The following is a 21,231-nucleotide window of genomic DNA, read 5'->3' on the forward strand; positions in this document are numbered from 1 at the left end:
CAAGCTGCCATCAAAGCAGCTGCCATCACAGCAGCAGCTGCAACAACAACAGCAGCAGCTGCAACAACAACAGAAGCAGCTGCAACAACAACAGCAGCAGCAGCCGCAACAACAGCAGCAGCAAATGCCACAGCAGCAGGTGGCTGTGGGTCGCAGCAGCGGGGCAACTGGTCCACGTAGGACTGTGCCCGATTTTTTTGCCACTGCTTCGCGACCCATACGCTCGCAGCAGGTAGAGGCAGTGGTAGACTGGCTGACCCAGGCTACCTCATCTGCAGCGGGCACCAGTGAGCGGCAGGAGGTGGCATCACCTGCTAGCTCAGTGTGGGATGACACCCCATCCCTCTTATTTGATCCTGAGGTGGATTTGGGCCCAGACACCCTGGATCTTTTTGATGATCAGGCAGGAATGGGGGGGGCATTCATGTCTGATGAAGAGGAGGAGGTGGTCATGTCACAGCCCACATCAATAGGGGATATTGGGCAGGGTCCCCTTATGGCAGGGCAGCAAGTTGCTGGTGTGGGGTCAGACACCAGCATGCTGGATGTGGGTATTGATGCCATGTATGAGGCAGGGTCTGGTCTGACGATGACAGGGACAGACCCTGGGAGCCGGCTCCAGAGGATAACAGCAGCAGTTCAGGGGGGGAACTGTTTGTTGTTGATGAGGATGAAGAGTCGGCTCCACCGACCACTGCTAGGGGGGGCAGGCAACAGGGCAGCACTGCGCCTAGGTCCAAAGCCTATGTGCGTACGGGTGGGGACCATCCTCAACCCTCCACAGCAGGCAAGGCAGTGGCCCGCACTTCAGCAGTGTGGGCTTTTTTCACGTGCCAGGCAGAGGACCAGGCAATAGCAGTGTGCCAGCTCTGCCGGCAGAAGGTTCGAAGGGGGCAGGCAGGGTCACATATGGGAACATCAGCTTTAAGTTCCCATATGAAACGTCATCACAGGATGACGTGGGAGCAGCACCAAAGTGGCAGGGCACCGGGTGGCAGTGGTGCTTCCTGTCCACCTCCTCCCATTCCTCAGGGAAGAGGTGCTAGCTCCCCAGACCCTGCAGCAGGTGAAGAGGATTCTGGGGCTCACAGTCGGAGGCAGCCACTGTGTAGCTCAGCCTCTTCTGCAGCCTCCTCCTCCTCAATGCGGCCCCTGTCCCGCAGGTTTCCCTCCCCCAGTTCCTCAGCCGCAAGACGCCTCTCTCCCCCAGCCACCCCCAAGTGCAGAGGCTTAATGGCTGCCTGGCAAAGCTTCTGGCAGTGCAGCTGCTGCCCTATCAGCTAGTCGAAGCAGCCCCCTTCCGACAGCTGATGGCTTGCGCTGCCCCTAACTGGCGGATCCCCAGCCGCCATTATTTTGCCAGGAAGGCCGTCCCTGCCATCCACCAGCATGTGGTTGAGAATGTGTCCCTGTCGCTGGATCATGCTGTTGGCGGCAGGGTGCACTGCACCACTGACACGTGGACCAGCAGGCATGGGCAGGGGAGGTACATAACCTACACTGCGCACTGGGTCACCCTCATGAGTGCTGGGGAGGGTGCAAGCCGGGGCGCTCCCCTCAGGCTACAGGTGCCTCCCCGTGGGGTACAGGGCAAACCCCACATGTCCACTTCCTCCTCCTCCTCCTCCACTATGGATGAGCCACCCCTGAAGCGTCCCCGCAGCTACGCTTCAGTGCAGCACAGGCGATGTCAGGCTGTGCTGCAACTCCTCTCCCTGGGCGAGAGGAGTCATACTGCACCTGAGCTCATGGCTGCCTTCCAGACTCAGGTGCAGCGGTGGTTCACTCCCCGCCAGCTCCAAGCAGGTAATATTGTTTGCGACAACGGTCGCAACCTGCTGGCCGCCATCCGCCTAGGGCACCTGACCCACGTGCCTTGCTTTGCATATGTCCTCAACCTTGTGGTGCAGCGCTTCCTCAAGAGCTACCAAGGGTTGGGTGACATGCTGGAGAAGGTATGTAGGGTATGTGCCCATTTTCGCAGGTCCCCCACCGCCAGCGCGTCTTTGGCACGGATGCAGCGGCAGCATAGTCTGCCACCCCACCGGCTCATCTGTGACCTGCCGACGCGCTGGAATTCCACCCTGCACATGGTGGAGTGCCTCGTAGAGCAGCGCTGGGCGGTCAGCAATTACCTGCTGGAGCACAGTGCCAGGGGTACTCAGGGGGCGGATTTGGGGTACTTTAGTGCAGAGCAGTGGCAGCAAATGAGGCAGCTCTGCCAAGTACTTGCCCCCTTTGAGCAGGCGACACGCTTTGTTAGCAGGGACAATGCATGTCTTAGCGATGTGATACCCCTGGTGTTCCTCCTCAAGCGCACGTTGGATGGGCTGCTAGAGGAGGGTGACGTGCCTGAGGAGGAGGAGAGTAGGCCCCGTAGGCAGGCAGAGGGGGCTGAGGAGGAGATGGTGCCCGATGAGGAGGATGAGGGAGAGGAGGACTGGGTGCCTGCGCAGCATGGGGAGCAGGGCACATGCCACCCAACCACCCCAGCTATTGTCCGCGGCTGGGAGGGTACAGAGCAGGGGCAGGTCGAGCCAGATGACCTGCTGCATCTGGAGGGCAGTCAAGAAGAGGTTGGTCGGGGGCACCTCTTTTACATGGCTGCCCATATGCAGACTTGCCTCCGAAGCGATCCCCGGGTCTGTTCTATCAAAGACCGGGAGGATTTTTGGGTGGCTACTTTGCTTGACCGACGGTACAAGGGAAAGGTGGGGGAGTTCCTTGTACCCAGCCAGAGAGAGAGGAGGATGGGTCAATTGAGGAAGGCTCTGTGCTCAAAATTAGTGGAGGCCTTCCCCCAGTCTGACACTTCTCAGGCCTCCACTACTCCACACACCCAGCAGAGACGGGGGCCTAGCAGCAGCAGCAGCAGCAAGGGCGGAGATCTCATGGGTGTGTGGAAGAGCTTTTTCGAGCCTCAACGGCCAGCAGCAGGCCCAGTCAGCACCCAAAGCCACCACCAGCAGCGGGTGGAGCATATGGTGGCTGACTACATGGGGTCAGTCAGCGTGCAGGATGCCATTCGCCCTGACGATGACCCCATGCATTATTGGGTATCGAGGCTCGACCAGTGGCCAGAACTGGCACAGTACGCTCTGGAGGTGCTGACTTGCCCCCCTGCCAGTGTCCTGTCAGAGCGTGTCTTCAGTGCAGCAGGTGGGGTGGTCACTGAGAAGCGGACACGGCTATCCACTGGCAGCGTGGATAAGCTGACATTCATTAAAATGAATGAGGCATGGATAAGCGGGGATATCCAAGTGCCCATTGCAGACAGCAGAGACTAGCCTCCTCTCCTCCTTCTCCTCCACAGATTTATCCTCCTCTCTCCATTGCTGCCCATACTCTCCTCCTCAGTAGTATTGCCCTTTCCCCATCTGTCTGCACCTGCTGCCCTTGCTGCTGCTGCTGCTGCTGCTGCTGTAGCCTGCTACTAGCCCTAGTAGTACTGCTGCTGTGCTGCATTGTCGGCATTTTTTTTATGGTGGGGGCCTATCAAAGCTCCTACTGCTATCGTAGATACTACTGCTGCATTGTCGGCAAATTTTTTTAGTAGTTGAGGCCTAACATGGCCTCTAAATATGTTTCTTCGAATACTGCCACATTGTTGGCTAATTTCTTCTGGTTGAGGCCTAACATGGCTTCTAAATATGTTGCTTATAATTTTGCCGCTAAGTTGGCTAATTTCTTCTGGTTGAGGCCTAACATGGCTTCTAAAAATGTTTCTTCGAATACTGCCACATTGTTGGCTAATTTCTTCTGGTGGTTGAGGCCTAACATGGCTTCTAAAAATGTTTTTTCGAATACTGCCATATTGTTGGCTAATTTCTTCTGGGGGTTGAGACCTATCATGGCTTCTAAAAATGTTTCTTCGAATACTGCCACATTGTTTGGCTAATGTCTTCTGGTGGTTGAGGCCTATCATGGCTTCTAAAAATGTTTCTTCGAATACAGCCCCATTGTTTGACTAATTTCTTCTGGGGGTTGAGGCCTGCCTCATTTAATTCTTCTGGCTCTAATAAAATTGATTACAACAATGCTTGCTGCTTGGTTGTCAAATGTATTCACACTATTATTACCCCTGAAACGACTGCGGCCAAAAGTCCTGTGCCTCAGTCATTATTCTTTCTTTTGAAATGATAGGAGTGCTCTAAAAAATGTATACAGGGAGGGCATGTGTGTATAGCAGTAACTGAGTGGAACATAGGTGCGAATTGCTCTTCCCATTGATTCCAAAGCAAAACATGGCATATATACATTCATCACTGTGTACAAAAGTAAGGGAAATGTTTTAATGGTAGTCCCAAAGCCATGTCTGGTCTGGGAGTCAAAATAGGCCCTGGCATTCAAATTACACAGAGGCCCAAACAGGCCCCAACCATCCGCCCAGTAAATTTGACTGGAAACCAACCAACCTGGCAACCCTGGCTGACGCAAACATAGCCATAAACTCTACTTAAATTCATGCTGTAAGTAATAATTTAGATTGAATTTGTCCTCTATGAATGCTTTTGTCCTTGAGTTAAATAAACGAGACAACACAGTTTGCTTAATGGAAAGAGGAATTTCATTCCTAGATGATGTCCATCTTACATCCCACTTTCAGCTGCATCTGCTATTTTGCGACTTTCAACTTCACAAGCAGTCTTGTCCCAGTTTGCTGTCCATAACCTTCAAAGAGAACACACGCCATCCTTTGTTTCCAAACACTTTACACAACGTATTCATAGATCCAGTGCAAAGCCCTTAAAGGGGTGGTTCACCTTTAAGGAAACTTTTAGTATGCAATAGTATGGCAAATTCTAAGCAACTTTTAATTTGGTTTTATTATTTGCCTTTTTCTTCTAAGTTCTGACTCTTTGCAGCTTTTAAATGTGGGTCAATGAGTTGACCCCAACTAAAAAGCAAATACTATGTCAGGCTACAAATGTATTGTTAGTCATTGCTACTTTTTTCCATTTAGGCCTCTCCTATTCATATTCCAGTCTCTTATTTAAATCAATGTATGATTGCTAGGGGAATAATGTTACTTCTAATAGTGCCTAATTGCCAAATATAGTGTGACTTAATATCATAATTTATTTTAAAAAATCAATGTATTTGAGTGTTACAGTAGTCAATTTATCAATTTCGTCGCCGTCGCGACGAGGTTCGTCAGGTACCTGCACCAGGAGGGATACGACAATATCCCTCCTGGAGTGAGAGGAATCCAGGCGCTCCGGAGGAGCATAATGGAGAGATTGAGGAGCAGGCTGCGGAGGGAGTACCGCCTGCGCTTAAGTTTGCGGGAGCTCCAGAGGATCTGGAGCGATCTCAAAAGACGCCACAGCGCGTTTGTTGATGAGCTGCGCGTGGAGGTGGAAGGTAGAGTTATTTAAAAAGAAAACATCTTATAATGATTTGCTATTTTACAGCAAAAATGTATTTAAGTGAATACTGTAATTAGGATTGGAACAGTTGACTTTGACTGACTGACATAATTGCAGACAAGTTAGATAACAAGTAAATGAGCTGTCAAATGGAGATTATTTAAACAGATTATAATAGATTTATTTAAATGCAATACATGAGTTTCCCTTCTTAACTACAATAAAGCCACTTGATTCCCATTTATTTTGGTATTTTGGAGCAAATGTGTATTTGTTTAGGCCTGTGACAAGGCTAATAAGAATTTTACTTCACATAAAGGTAGATTTATTTAAACGGAAAAAATAGGTTTCCCTTCTTAACTACAATAAAGCCACTTGATCAGGCTCGGATCTGTGGAAAGGTCACCAAGGCCCGGGCCTAGGGCTGGAGGATTTTAGGGGGGCGGCATGCTGCCCAACCACACCCATATTGGTTCAGAAACACTGGGGATGCACAGGAGATACAATAGTTTCCCATGCAGCAATCCCCATTGCTCCTGTCCAGATGATAAAAATTTGCCCGAATAAAGGGGAGGGGACAGGGGCGACGAATGGCAGTGGGCCTAGGGGTGCCTACTATGTAAATCTTGCCCTGCACTTGATTCCTATTTATTTTGGTATTTTGGAGCAAATGTGTATTTGTTTAGGCCTGTGACAAGGCTAATAAGAATTTTACTTCACATAAAGGTAGATTTATTTAAACGGAAAAAATAGGTTTCCCTTCTTAACTACAATAAAGTTAATTTTCCTGTAGTTACAACATGACACCTTATCCTGTATAATTTATACTATACAAATGCAATTGCTGTGTTACTCAAACTGAAATTTATTCATTGCCAGCTGAATGGATCCAAGATGATCCCGATGATGATGGGGAAGTACCACCACCACCACCACCACCTGACCAGGCAGCACCGCCTCCACCTGATGAGGCAGCACCGCCTCCACCTGATGAGGCAGCACCGCCTCCACCACCTGTCCAGGCGGCACCACCACCTCACCAGGCGGCACCACCACCTCACCAGGCGGCACCACCACCTCACCAGGCGGCACCACCACCTCACCAGGCGGCACCACCACCTCACCAGGCGGCACGACTAGTGGACGACCAGGGGCTCAGTGTAGGCACTCAGACAGAGCATGCCTACTACGACCAGACTGAGCTCCTGGTCACCCTAGTCCACCAAGTTAATGCCATGCGGCAGGAGCTGGGAGAGGTTAGGGACATTGTAGACAACCTGCAGAGGGTAGTTGCTCCTCCTCCTCCTCCACTTTAATTTATTTATTGTTTGTTACAGCACCGTTGTGCTATATGTTGTAAATTAAAAATTTTTTTTATATCTCTATATTTTGAGTTCATTTTTCATTTGACTAAACTAATACTCACATGGTACTTGGAATTGTTTGGATTCTAATAACACAACGATGACTATTCTTAATCTGAGTCATTAAAATTACATTACATAGTATTTCAGAATCATTACAATTACATGATGTAAATATAAGGTTGATTCACATAAACATATGGTTTATTCATTTTTATCTGAGATACAAAGCATCCAGATACTATCTGTTCAGATTTATTAGTTGTACTTGTGTTAGTAATCTACTATTAGATATATGAAGTACAGATGGTACTTTTTGGTTAAACAGTGATATAGAGTAGTAGTAGATACCATTACCAGTTGACCAGAGGTAATGTGAAAAAATCCACAAACGTTAAAAGTTTAAGAAACTTGCAAAATGGGAGCCATTTTTTCAAGATAGGAGTCCTCTAACAATGCAGGGCATGTGTGTAGCAGTATACTAAGTGAAACACGCATGTGTATTGGTCTTCCCATGGAGTCCAATCCAATTCAGCACATTCAGACACAAAGCAAAAGATACCATGTTCATTTATCATCACAGACTACAAAGCTTGAAACTAAGGGGAACATTTTTATTTGTAGGCCCAAAGATGAAAAAAGGTTATACAAACAAAACACCCATAGAAGATGGGCTTCATCAAATTGCACTGCGCGTCAAAAATAACGTCGCGCGTTAAAACACATACTTGCGTCCGCGACAAAATATTTTGACGCGCGACAAAATCGGCCCGCGCGACTCGTTTCGCAAATTTTTCGCCGTTTCGCGAATTTCGCTGGAAATTCGCGAATTATTCGGCGAAGCGAAACGCGACAGATTCGCCCATCACTAATGGTGAGCAACACAAGCATGAAAAATGTTCTTGGGGTGCCAAATAAGAGCTGCGATTGGCCATTTAGTAGCCCCTATGTGGATTGTCAACCTACATTGAGGCTCTTTTTGGCAGTACACCTGGTTTTTATGCAACCAAAACTTGCCTTGAAGCCTGGAATTCAAAAATAAGCACCAGCTTTGAGGCCAATGAGAGCAACGTCCAAGGGGTTGGAGAGCAACATGCAGTGTCGGACTGGGCCCCGGTGGGCCCCGGGCTCTTGTGGGCCCCGCCGGCCCAGATCCGCTACTTAGTGGGGCGGCGCGACCCCACTTTGTTTGGGGTCGCGGTATAATAGAGTAACTGCGCATGCGCGCCTGCGCACAAACACGGCACCGCGCGCATGCGCACTAGTCCCCTAAAGCACTCCGGAGCGGTAGCGGCGGCCGGAGGGGGGCCCTGGGGCAGTAGCCACGGTGGGCCCCATGCCTCCCAGTCCGACCCTGGCAACATGTTACTCACGAGCTACTGGTTGGGGATCGCTGGGTTAGAGACTAGGGACCGAGTGAAGGAGCGGGAAAATAAGAATCAGCCAATAGAAAGGAAGTTATATACAGACACGTGACCAATCGGGCACTGGAGAAATGTATATAAAGAGGACGCGGCAGAGCAAAGCTAAATATTTTCTTATACTTGTGTATCAGTGCGAGTTTAGATCTTAGAATGGCCGAGACCGCTCCTCCCCCGGCTGAACCCGCCGCTAAAGCCAAGAAGAAGCAGCAGCCCAAGAAGGCAGCGGCTAAAGCCAATGAACCCTCCGGTCCCAGCGCGTCCGACCTCCTAGTGAAAGCCGTGTCCGCCTGTAAGGAGCGCAGCGGGGTGTCCCTGGCCGCTCTCAAGAAGGCTCTGGCTGCCGGAGGCTACGATGTGGACAAGAACAACAGCCGTCTCAAGCTGGCTCTCAAGGCCTTGGTCATTAAGGGGACTCTCACCCAAGTCAAAGGCACCGGAGCCTCCGGATCCTTCAAGCTCAACAAGAAGCAGCTGGAGGGGAAGGACAAGGCGGTGGCCAAGAAGAAGAAGCCCGCGGCGCCCAATGCCAAGAAACCGGCAGCGGCAAAGAAGGCGCCCAAGTCCCCTAAGAAGCCCAAGAAGGTCTCTGCAAAGAGTCCCAAGAAGGTGAAGAAAGCGGCGGCGACGGGCGCCAAAAGCCCCAAGAAGCCCAAAGCTGCCAAAGCCAAGAAGGCGACTAAGAGTCCGGCTAAAAAGGCCGCCAAGCCCAAAGCTGCCAAGAGCCCGACTAAGAAGCCCAGCAAGCCTAAAGCTAATATGCCCAAGGCGGCCAAACCCAAAGCAGCGGCTAAAGCAAAGAAGGCCGCTCCTAAGAAGTGATGTGGCCCCGGGGCCCGCGCATTGCACCAAAGGCTCTTTTCAGAGCCACCACCTCCTCCAGCTAAAGAGCCGATACCTGCGGCAACTGATCAGGGTCCTTGTTCTATTGCCCCATGACAATCACTACCCGGCTCTATTCCCATAAAATCTCCTCTGCTCTCATTTACACCCGCCCCTAGAAACTCACATTAGCGATGTTTCGCTTTATTCTTTGCGTGAGATATATAGGGTGTAAACGTGTAGAGGGGGCGATCTATTTAAACTAGCCAATAAGTGAGAAGTATTTACGCGGTATTTTCTAAAGACAGGTGGATTTGCTGGGAAAGCAGGGGCGTGTTTATAGTCAGCCAATCAGTGTGAGCTGGTGCTTATAAAAACCTGGGTTGTCGGCGAAGTCTACTATTTGCAATCTAATTTTCACGGAGATCGTTGTGGCTTACTGAGGTGTTTGTTGCTCACAATGGCTCGTACCAAGCAGACCGCCCGTAAGTCCACCGGAGGGAAGGCTCCCCGCAAGCAGCTGGCCACCAAGGCAGCCAGGAAGAGCGCTCCTGCTACCGGCGGAGTCAAGAAACCTCACCGTTACCGGCCCGGCACAGTCGCTCTCCGCGAGATCCGCCGCTACCAGAAATCCACCGAGCTGCTCATCCGCAAACTGCCTTTCCAGCGCCTGGTCCGGGAGATCGCTCAGGACTTCAAGACCGACCTGCGCTTCCAGAGCTCGGCCGTCATGGCTCTGCAGGAGGCCAGCGAGGCTTATCTGGTCGCTCTCTTTGAGGACACCAACCTGTGCGCCATCCACGCCAAGAGGGTCACCATCATGCCCAAGGACATCCAGCTGGCCCGCAGGATCCGAGGCGAGAGGGCTTAGATCACTCATCCCAGCAGCACAACTCAAAGGCTCTTTTCAGAGCCACCACATCCCCAGTCAAATCAGCTGAATGTTTATTTCTATGTAGCACAGTGTCCCGCAGCCATTGGAGCTGATCAATTTCCTTTAATAACATTATATTGTAACCTGCACCCACCACCCCATTCTATAAATTGAAAAACAATGACTTTATATTGACTTCCTGAGCCTCATCTGGCGCCAAATGGCGACTTCTGTGAATAGTAAAACCTGACCGAGACTTTATTTGCGAGTGAACCTCTATCTACCAGCGGCTTCCACTTCCCTCCTTGTATAAAACTGCAGCGATTTGGCAGCTCCCCAGTAAGAACCTAATGCAGTGGCCAAACTGGAGGCGCAATGTGGCAAATCAGTCTCAGCAGATGTGGGAATTCCGATCACACTTAACCCATAGTTTTCCCTAAAGCTCTTTCATTAGATCAAGCGCACTCGTTCCAGTAATGAATGAGAAAATAAATTGTGGGGATGGAAGAGATCTACTAGAGAGAGAAGCAGTAAAGCCCATAGAGTAGATTCCGTATTTGCTGCAGTTGTTGGGAGAGAAGAGGCCGCTAGTAGGGATGTAGCGAACTGCCGATTTGGTGTTCGCGAACACCAGCAAAAAATGCGAACGTTCGCGGACAGTTCGCGAACTTCGAACACCCGCTAAAATCGTTCGATTCGAACGATCGAAGGATTTTAATCATTCGATCAAAGGATTTTCATTCGAATCGAACGATCGAAGCCATTCGATCGAATGCTTTTCATTCGATCGAATGCTTACAATCGTTCGAACGAATGGAAATCGTTCGATTTTTAGCGGTCGAAGGAATTCGAATGGTCGAATGGTCGAATGATTTGTATTTGAATCGAACGCGAACTCAAAATGTGAACGTTCCCAAACGTTCGCGAACATTCGGCGGACGCGAACGGTCGAAGTTCGCGCGAACTAGTTCGCAGCAGAACAGTTCGCTACATCCCTAGCCGCTAGGGATGTAGCGAACGTCGGAAAAAATGTTCGCGAACATATTTGCGAACTTGCGTCAAAAATGCGAACGGTTCGCGAACGTCGCAAACCCCATAGACTTCAATGGGAAGGCGAATTTTAAAAGCTAAAAAAGACATTTCTGGCCAGAAAAATGATTTTAAAGTTGTTTAAAGGGTGCAACGACCTGGACAGTGGCATGCCAGAGGGGGATCAAGGGCAAAAATGTTTCTGAAAAATCCATTGTTGACACAGCGCTGCGTTTTGTGCTGTAAAGGGCAGAAATCACACTACATTTCTAAACCTGTGTAATAAACTGCTTTAAAACGTCCGGCGTCTACATGCCAATCAAGTCGTGTAAAGGTTACAGCCTGTTCACACGCAAAGACGAAACGCGGCGCTTACTGCAACACAAAAAAAAGCAAAGAGCTTTAATGAATGATACCGTCAAGTGAGCAAATGATAGTTGTTAATTACTAGTTGAGCTTGTCACCTCCAGGATGTTCGTCCTGTTGGTGGCAATATTTCTGTAGTGGTGTGTTTAGCAGTCACCGTGCTTGTGCGCACGTGCACGGTCAGGCAGAGGTAATTCAATGTACAGTGAAGCGAACCAAAAAACACTGATTCTGCAGTGTGGGCCCAGTTTTGGTCTACTTTATTGATCACCTGCGGTGACCATAAAAGATGCGATTTTGCCACTGTTGCAGAACCCTGAAAAATTAGGCATGTGTACTTTCCTGAAAAATTATGTTTTTTTTGTCGCAGCCACTGAAGCACAGAGGCCAGAAAAAATATGCCATATAAATGCTGAAAATAGTCATTTTTTTTGGTCGCAGCCACTGAAGCACAGAGGCCAGAAAAAATATGCCATATGAATGCTGAAAATAGTCATTTTTTTTGGTCGCAGCCACTGAAGCACAGAGGCCAGAAAAAATATGCCATATGAATGCTGAAAATAGTCATTTTTTTTGGTCGCAGCCACTGAAGCACAGAGGCCAGAAACAATATGCCATATAAATGCTGAAAATATTCTTTTTTTTTTGTCACAGCCACTGAAGCACAGAGGCCAGAAAAAATATGCCATATAAATGCTGAAAATATTCATTTTTTTGGTTGCAGCCACTGAAGCACAGAGGCCAGAAAAAATATGCCATATAAATGCTGAAAATATTCATTTTTTTGGTTGCAGCCACTGAAGCACAGAGGCCAGAAACAATATGCCATATAAATGCTGAAAATATTCATTTTTTTTTTGTCACAGCCACTGAAGCACAGAGGCCAGAAAAAATATGCCATATAAATGCTGAAAATATTCATTTTTTTTGTCACAGCCACTGAAGCACAGAGGCCAGAAAAAATATGCCATATAAATGCTGAAAATATTCATTTTTTTTGTCGCAGCCACTGAAGCACAGAGGCCAGAAAAACGCAGGATTTACCTGGATTCAAATTAAACCAGTAGGGTTTGCACCCTAGTTTGTAACGGTGGTGGAGGGAGGAGGACGCTAAAGGACAGCTGTGTGTGGAGTCATGAGGCGTGCAGAGAAGGACAGCTGCATGGGGAGTCAGAAACTCAGAACAAGTCTTCCGGCGTGCAGTAACCCTCCGAGATCCACCCCTCATTCATTTTAATAAAGGTCAGGTAATCCACACTTTTGTGACCTAGGCGAGTTCTCTTCTCAGTTACAATCCCTCCTGCTGCACTGAAGGTCCTTTCTGAGAGGACACTTGAGGCGGGGCAAGACAAGAGGTTCATGGCAAATTGTGACAGCTCTGGCCACAGATCAAGCCTGCGCACCCAGTAGTCCAGGGGTTCATCGCTCCTCAGAGTGTCGATATCTGCAGTTAATGCCAGGTAGTCCGCTACCTGCCGGTCGAGGCGTTCTTTGAGGGTGGATCCCGAAGGGTTCTGGCGCTGCCTTGGACTGAAAAACATTTGCATGTCTGACGTTACAGAGTGGCCAAAGTGCTTTGTCCTTGCAGGTGTGCTCGTGGCAGGATTACTGGCACCTCTGCCCCTGGAATGTTGATGAGTTCCTGAAGTGACATCACCCTTAAAAGCATTGTACAACATGTTTTGCAGGCTGGTTTGTAAATGCAGCATCCTTTCGGACTTGTGGTACGTTGGTAACATTTCTGCCACTTTATGCTTGTACCGAGGGTCTAGTAGCGTTGCGACCCAGTACAGGTCCTTCTCCTTAAGCCTCTTGATACGGGGGTCCTTCAACAGGCATGACAGCATGAAAGACCCCATTCTCACAAGGTTGGATGCAGAGGTATCCATCTCCGCTTCCTCGTTATCAAGGACTGCATCATCCACGGTCTCCTCCCCCCAGCCACGTACAAGACCAGGGGTCCCCAAAAGGTCACCACCAGCCCCCTGGGAAGCCTGCTCCTGTTGGTCCTCCTCCTCCACAAAGCCACCTTCCTCCTCTGACTCCACTTCTGACACCTCTCCCTGCGTTGCAGCAGGTGCCTGGGTTCGTTCTGGTGATTCCGACCAGAAATCGTGCGCTTCCTGCTCCTCGTCACGCTGGTCTACAGCCTCATCTGTCACTTGTCGCACGGCACGCTCCAGGAAGAAAGCAAAGGGTATTAGGTCGCTGATGGTGCCTTCGGTGCGACTGACCATATTTGTAACCTCTTCAAAAGGGCGCATGAGCCTGCAGGCATCGCGCATAAGCACCCAGTAACGGGGGAAAAAAATCCCCAGCTCTGCAGATCCAGTCCTACCACCCAGTTCAAACAGGTATTCGTTGACGGCTCTTTGTTGTTGCAGCAGACGTTCCAACATGAGGAGCGTTGAATTCCAGCGAGTCTGGCTGTCGCAAATCAAACGCCTGACTGGCATGTTGTACCGCTGCTGAATGTCAGCAAGGCGTGCCATGGCTGTGTAGGAACGTCTGAAATGGGCCTACACCTTCCTGGACTGCCTGAGAACGTCCTGGAATCCTGGGTACTTCGAGACAAAACTTTGGACTATTAAATTCAGAACATGTGCCATGCAGGGCACATGTGTTAAATTGCCCAGTCTCAGTGCTGCCAACAGATTGCTTCCATTGTCACACACCACTTTTCCGATCTTCAGTTGGTGTGGGGTCAGCCACCGATCGGCCTGTGACTGCAGAGATGACAGGAGTACAGATCCGGTATGGTTTCTGCTTTCCAGGCACGTCATCCCCAAGACAGCATGACAACGGCGTACCTGGCACGTCGAATAGCCTAGGGGGAGCTGGGGGTGCACAGGTGTGGAGGAGGAGGACCCAGCAGCAGAGGAGGAAGAAGAGGAAGAAGACGAGGTAGAGAGCGAAGGAGGAGTAGAGGTGGTGGCAGAACCGCGTGCAATCCGTGGCGGTGACACCAACTTCACTGTCGTTGTTGAGCCACACATTCCCTGCTTCCCAGCCATTACCAAGTTCACCCAGTGGGCAGTGTAGGTGACATACCTGCCCTGACCATGCTTGGAGGACCATGCGTCAGTAGTCATATGGACCTTTGGCCCAACACTAAGTGACAGAGATGCGGTGACTTGGCTCTGCACATGGTGGTACAGGTGTGGTATTCCCTTTTTTGAAAAAAAATTGCGGCTGGGTACCTTCCACTGTGGTGTCCCAATTGCTACAAATTTGCGGAAGGCCTCAGAGTCCACCAGCTGGTATGGTAAAAGCTGGCAGGCTAAGAGTGCAGACAAGCCAGCTGTCAGACGCCGGGCAAGGGGGTGACTCGCAGACATTGGCTTCTTACGCTCAAACATGGCCCTCACAGAAACTTGGCTGGGGGCAGATGACTGGGAATGGGAACTGGTGGTCAAGGTGGAAGGCGGAGTGGAGGGTGGTTCAGACGGGTCAAGGACAGCAGAGGTAGAGCAGTAAGATGCTGGACCAGAAGGAGGGTGGCTTTTAGTTTGCCTGTTGCCTTTGAGGTGTTGCTCCCAAAGTGCTTTGTGCTTGCCGTTCATGTGCCTTCGCATAGAAGTTGTACCTATGTGGCTGTTGGGCTTCCCAAGACTCAGTTTCTGACTGCACTCATTGCAAATTACAACGCTTTTGTCAGAGGCACACACATTAAAAAAATCCCACACTGCTGACCTTTTTGAAGCTGGCAATCTGGCGGTAACAGTAGAAGTTGGCGGCGTTGGCGGCAATGGCGGGTGCGTTGGCCGGCTGACCACAGGTGCCGATACATGTTGTTGCCCTACTGTTCCCTGCGAGCTGTCCTCCCTGCTTCTTCTAAGTCTTATTCTCCTCCTGCCTCTCTGACTCTCCGTCTCTCCATCTGAACTATCCTCCTCTTGCTCTCTTCTACTGGGCACCCACAAAACATCAATCTCCTCATCATCATTCTCCTCAGATGCATCAATTTCTTCTGACAGCTCACAGAAGGAAGCAGCAGCGGGGACCTCCTCATCACTCATTATGTCCATCTCTGTTGTGTTCTCTGCCAGAATTAAATCTGGTGTAAGGTCCTCATCTCCTTCATCTTCTTCTGCCAATAATGGTTGCGCATCACTCATTTCAAGAAACTCATGTGAAAATAACTCCTCTGACTCCAGTGAAGAAGGGGTGCCGGTGGTGGAGGAAGTGTTACGTGGGGTGCCCATAGCAGTGGAGGATGAGGATGTTGTGGTAAAGTTAGAAACGGTAGAGGATGGGGTGTGCTGTGTAAGCCAGTCAACTACCTCTTCAGCATTTTGGGAGTTCAGGGTCATTGCCTTTTTAAAACTGGGCAATTTCCTAGGGCCACAGGATAGCATAGCAGCACGGCCCCTAGTGCCTCTGCGTGGCGGCCTGCCTTTGCCTGGCATTATTTTTAAAACAACAACAACAACTCAGGTGGTGTTTCTGGAGACGGTATTATTATTGATATTTAGACAGAATGTGAAAAAGCTCACACAGCTAGATGGCCGTTGTTTGAAAATGAAGAACACACTGGGCAAACAATGCCTACAAGGTCAACGTATACACTACTACAGCAGTGGATACGGAATATATTATTGCTGCTTGAAAAACGTCACTCAGGTGGTGTTTCTGGAGACGGTATTATTATTGATATTTAGACAGAATGTGAAAAAGCTCACACAGCTAGATGGCCGTTGTTTGAAAATGAAGAACACACTGGGCAAACAATGCCTACAAGGTCAACGTATACACTACTACAGCAGTGGATACGGAATATATTATTGCTGCTTGAAAAACGTCACTCAGGTGGTGGTTCTGGAGACGGTATTATTATTGATATTTAGACAGTATGTGAACAAGCTCACACAGCTAGATGGCCGTTGTTTGAAAATGAAGAACACACTGGGCAAACAATGCCTACAAGGTCAACGTATACACTGCTACACCAGTGGATACGGAATATATTATTGCTGCTTGAAAAACGTCACTCAGGTGGTGGTTCTGGAGACGGTATTATTATTGATATTTAGACAGAATGTGAAAAAGCTCACACAGCTAGATGGCCGTTGTTTGAAAATGAAGAACACACTGGGCAAACAATGCCTACAAGGTCAACGTATACACTACTACAGCAGTGGATACGGAATATATTATTGCTGCTTGAAAAACGTCACTCAGGTGGTGTTTCTGGAGACGGTATTATTATTGATATTTAGACAGAATGTGAAAAAGCTCACACAGCTAGATGGCCGTTGTTTGAAAATGAAGAACACACTGGGCAAACAATGCCTACAAGGTCAACGTATACACTGCTACAGCAGTGGATACGGAATATATTATTGCTGCTTGAAAAACGTCACTCAGGTGGTGGTTGTGGAGACGGTATTATTATTGATATTTAGACAGAATGTGAAAAAGCTCACACAGCTAGATGGCCACTGGGCAAATAATGCCTGCAAGTGCACTACTATTGGTGCACTACTATGAAGAACAGCAAACAGCACTGTACACGTTAAAGAACAGTAAGATAAGTAAAATAAAAAAAAAATTATATGTATATTAAAAAAAAAAAAAAAATTCTCGGGTTGGTGCTGCTGAACTACTAGGAGCAGCACAGTAGCACACCAGTCCCACTCCCCAACACTGCTAGACTAATAGCACTGGGCTCTTATAGTAGCAACTAGCAAAGTAAAACAAAAAAGAAAATAAAAGCAGTCCTTACAAGGACTATTGGGTTATTACAGCAGTCAGCAGTAGGGATGTAGCGAACTGCCGATTTGGTGTTCGCGAACACCGGCAAAAAATGCGAACGTTCGCGAACTTCGAACACCCGCTAAAATCGTTCGATTCGAACGATTTTAATCGTTCGATCGAAGGATTTTAATTGTTCGATCGAAGGATTTTCATTCGAATCGAACGATCAAAGCCATTCGATCGAATGCTTTTCATTCGATCGAATGCTTAAAATCGTTCGAACGAATGGAAATCGTTCGATTTTTAGCGGTCGAAGGAATTCGAATGGTCGAACGATCGAACGCGAACTCAAAATGCGAACGTTCCCAAACGTTCGCGAACATTCGGCGGACGCGAACTAGTTCGCGGGCGAACAGTTCGCTACATCCCTAGTCAGCAGATGAGATCAGAAGAGATCAGTGCCCACAGCAGCTACATACAGAGCACTGCAGTAGAAGGTAGATTACTAGCCAGCAAAGCTACCTAACCTAAAATGTCCCTCAAATCCCTGCAGACTTCTGTCCCTACAATACAGAGCAGTATCAAGTAGATTACTAGCCAGCAAACTTACTATCAACTGTCCCTCAAATCACTAACAGCTCTCTCCCTACACTAGCTCTTCCAAGCACACACAGGCAGAATGAAAAAACGCTGCAGGGCTTCAGTTTATATATGGAAGGGGAGTGGTCCAGGGGGTGTGGGGGTGGTCCAGGAGGGAGAGCTTCCTGATTGGCTGCCATGTATCTGCTGGTCTGGGGTGAGAGGTAAAAAAAAAAGCGCCAGGTAAGGCGAACCCAAAATGGCGAACGTCGCGCGACGTTCGCGAACATTCGGCGAGCGCAAACAGTCGATGTTCGCGCGAACAAGTTCGCCAGCGAACAGTCCGCGACATCCCTAGAGGCCGCACATTACTGGAAATGATACACGTTATTGTGACACAATGTTGTGCCTGGACATTCTGTCCCCTCTGTAACAATAAAACCTTCCTTTACTCTCCTTTTTACTTTTGTTATCTGCAATTTTATGTTTGATACTTTATGTGAAGTTATCCAGGACTCAAATGTAACTACGTCTGAATGTGATCACAAATGATAGAATTAGATTTGGAACTTCAATATAACACAATATGTAATGTAAATGCGACAGAATGACACTTGTATCTCTTTTTATCGGATAAATACAAGTCAGAATATAAAGTGAATGAGACACATCTCAGAGGCTGTTTAGAATTATAATTCCATTCCTGATGTAAATGGATTTGGATTTGGTTCGCGCTCGTTCCTCAGAATTTGAATGTGAAAGCTTCTGGGCGGTGCATCTAAACTCCGCCTCTATGGAGTGAGTTCTCTGTCAGGTCCGCTCCAGCTGCATATAAAGAGGTGGAGCGGTCTTGATACGTTTCATTGTGTTATATTAGTTCAAGAGAGAATGTCTGGACGTGGCAAAGGAGGAAAAGGACTGGGGAAAGGAGGCGCCAAGCGGCACAGGAAGGTGCTCAGGGACAACATCCAGGGCATCACCAAGCCCGCCATCCGCCGCCTGGCACGGAGAGGGGGAGTCAAGCGCATCTCTGGCCTCATCTATGAGGAGACTCGTGGGGTCCTCAAGGTTTTCCTGGAGAATGTCATCCGGGACGCCGTCACCTACACCGAACACGCCAAGAGGAAGACCGTTACCGCCATGGATGTGGTGTACGCTCTCAAGCGCCAGGGCCGCACTCTCTACGGCTTCGGCGGATAAGTCTCTTCCTTCCCACTAATCTTATACCCAAAGGCTCTTTTCAGAGCCGCCCACACGATCCTAAAGATCTGTCCACTGGTTCATGTGTAACTGAGGGTCTAATTCCTTCCTATAAGATCACGTGGGATAAGAGGGTTATACGACTGGGGGTTTCCAGTTTCTGTCAGACAGTCGGGGTCACTAACTAAACACAGCTTTTCAGAGCCGCCCACACACTCAGAGCTTTTACTGCTTGTTCTGTATCGTAGCCGTTTTCTATCCAGTTTGATTAATATAGATTTTAAAAATAATGTGTCAGTTACTTGGTAGCGTTATTCAATTTCTCCCGTGTTTGCTGTATCAGGAGCGGCTCATTCCTGTCTAGGGATGTAGCGAACTTCGACCGTTCGCGTCCGCCGAATGTTCGCGAACGTATGGGAACGTTCACATTTTGAGTTCGCGTTCGATTCGAATACAAGTCGTTCGACCATTCAAATTCCTTTGACCGCTAAAAATCGAACGATTTCCATTCGTTTGAACGATTGTAAGCATTCGATCGAATGAAAAGCATTTGATCCTTTGATCGAATGATTAAAATCCTTCGATCGTTCGAATCGAACGATTTTAGCGGGTGTTCGAAGTTCGCAAACTGTCCGCGAACGTTCGCATTTTTTGCCGGTGTTCGCGAACACCAAATCGGCAGTTCGTTACATCCCTATTCCTGTCACACGTTTATACTTATGGGATGAGTTTCAGGCTTTTGAGCTCACGTTACTCCCGGGAAATCGCTCTGATAATTCTGCACTGACACAACTGGAGCCTCCGCAGTAACATCCTGTGACCCGAGATCTATTCCAAGTGGGAGACACTTCTAGTCCGGAGCTGTTTCTACTATAGAGTCGCTTTACTAGGGCTCAAACATATTCGAGTAAAAACTCCCTATAAACGATTCACAGTTGAACAAGTCCATTGTTTCCTGATCCCTCTATTAAGAGTACAGAGTCCGCCTCACTGGCTCCCCCCAACCTGGACTGTATTTACAGACTCAATGCAACTGAAAGGGACGCGGATTTTCTTTTAATCCAAACCTCAAAGAACATTATTATAACTGACGTGAATGTAACGATGTTATAGTACATTTTACAGTGAAGACTCCTTAATATAAAGGAATTCAGAACATTGTGTCTGTGCAGCTCTGTTTAGCGGGTGTGGGCGGCTCTGAAAAGAGCCTTTGTGTTGTTCCCTGATGGGGGCGCTGGGAGCGGGAATTTCACTTGCTCTTGGCCGACTTGGAGCTCTCGGTTTTCTTGGGCAGCAGCACGGACTGGATGTTGGGCAGGACCCCGCCCTGAGCGATAGTGACTCCTCCGAGCAGTTTGTTGAGCTCCTCATCGTTGCGCACAGCGAGCTGCAGGTGCCTGGGGATGATGCGGGTCTTCTTGTTATCCCGGGCAGCGTTACCGGCCAACTCCAGGATCTCAGCGGTCAGGTACTCGAGCACTGCGGCCAGATAGACCGGAGCTCCGGCTCCCACCCGCTCGGCATAATTGCCCTTCCTCAAGAGCCTGTGAACACGGCCCACTGGGAACTGCAGCCCGGCCCGAGATGAGCGAGTCTTTGCCTTAGCGCGGGTCTTGCCACCTTGTTTGCCTCTTCCAGACATGGCTCCTTATACAATTCAATAACACAGAGGAGCAGAAAACTATATCAGCATATGACGTTCGTACCCTCACGCACTGTTATTTGTAGGCAGCAAAGGACACACCTCTCTTCTTTAATTGGGTGAGTTCTGATCCAGCCAATGACATTGTAGGTTTAGTAAGCACCAATCAATTGCTCAATGAATTCTTTCTTTCCTTTACTGCAGCCAATTACACAGATGCTTATGGGAACACCAATCCTTGGCTGCCAGAATCTGTAGGTGGGAGGATTTCATACCATGTGACAAAACCGACCAGTAATATTACAAGATATCGGACTGCCTTATTTGCATGGGAAGGCTATAAAGGCAGGAGCCCGGGAGGAGAAAGAAACAGTTTTGTAGAGTGTGAGAGAGAAGCAGTACAATTATGCCTGAACCAGCCAAGTCCGCTCCAGCCGCAAAGAAAGGCTCTAAGAAAGCGGTGACCAAGACTCAGAAGAAAGACGGGAAGAAGCGCAGGAAGACAAGGAAGGAGAGTTACGCCATTTACGTGTACAAGGTGCTGAAGCAGGTGCACCCTGATACCGGCATCTCGTCCAAGGCCATGAGCATCATGAACTCCTTTGTCAACGATGTGTTTGAGCGCATCGCAGGGGAAGCCTCCCGCCTGGCTCATTATAACAAGCGCTCCACCATCACCTCCCGGGAGATCCAGACCGCGGTCCGACTGCTGCTGCCTGGGGAGTTGGCCAAGCACGCCGTGTCCGAGGGCACCAAGGCTGTCACCAAGTACACCAGCGCCAAGTAATCCCCATTCTCTGCCCCCCAAACACAAAGGCTCTTCTAAGAGCCACCCACCTTCTCATTACAATTATCTGTAACAGTTCTT

At 48.9% G+C, this 21,231-nt stretch overlaps 4 protein-coding genes across 4 annotated transcripts; 3 read left to right on the top strand and 1 right to left on the bottom strand.

Annotated features, from left to right (window-relative positions):
- Nucleotides 1-8,228: 8,228 nt before the first annotated feature.
- LOC108705953 (histone H1B-like) lies at nucleotides 8,229-9,141 on the top strand. The gene has a single exon (XM_018242687.2). It carries the CDS (start codon nucleotides 8,308-8,310, stop codon nucleotides 8,974-8,976), a length of 669 nt encoding a protein of 222 aa, XP_018098176.2. The 5' UTR covers nucleotides 8,229-8,307; the 3' UTR covers nucleotides 8,977-9,141.
- Nucleotides 9,142-18,376: 9,235 nt separating this feature from the next.
- On the top strand, nucleotides 18,377-18,772 carry LOC108703799 (histone H4). Its single transcript, XM_018240117.2, has one exon. It carries the CDS (start codon nucleotides 18,410-18,412, stop codon nucleotides 18,719-18,721), a length of 312 nt encoding a protein of 103 aa, XP_018095606.1. The 5' UTR covers nucleotides 18,377-18,409; the 3' UTR covers nucleotides 18,722-18,772.
- Nucleotides 18,773-19,914: 1,142 nt separating this feature from the next.
- Nucleotides 19,915-20,423, bottom strand: LOC108703789 (histone H2A type 1-like). The gene has a single exon (XM_018240107.2). It carries the CDS (start codon nucleotides 20,361-20,363, stop codon nucleotides 19,971-19,973), a length of 393 nt encoding a protein of 130 aa, XP_018095596.1. The 5' UTR covers nucleotides 20,364-20,423; the 3' UTR covers nucleotides 19,915-19,970.
- Nucleotides 20,424-20,712: 289 nt separating this feature from the next.
- On the top strand, nucleotides 20,713-21,196 carry LOC121398078 (histone H2B 1.1-like). Its single transcript, XM_041576630.1, has one exon. It carries the CDS (start codon nucleotides 20,770-20,772, stop codon nucleotides 21,148-21,150), a length of 381 nt encoding a protein of 126 aa, XP_041432564.1. The 5' UTR covers nucleotides 20,713-20,769; the 3' UTR covers nucleotides 21,151-21,196.
- Nucleotides 21,197-21,231: the final 35 nt, after the last annotated feature.

Source organism: Xenopus laevis, chromosome 9_10L (assembly GCF_017654675.1).
Source record: "Xenopus laevis strain J_2021 chromosome 9_10L, Xenopus_laevis_v10.1, whole genome shotgun sequence".
NCBI classification, from domain to species: Eukaryota; Metazoa; Chordata; class Amphibia; order Anura; family Pipidae; genus Xenopus; species Xenopus laevis.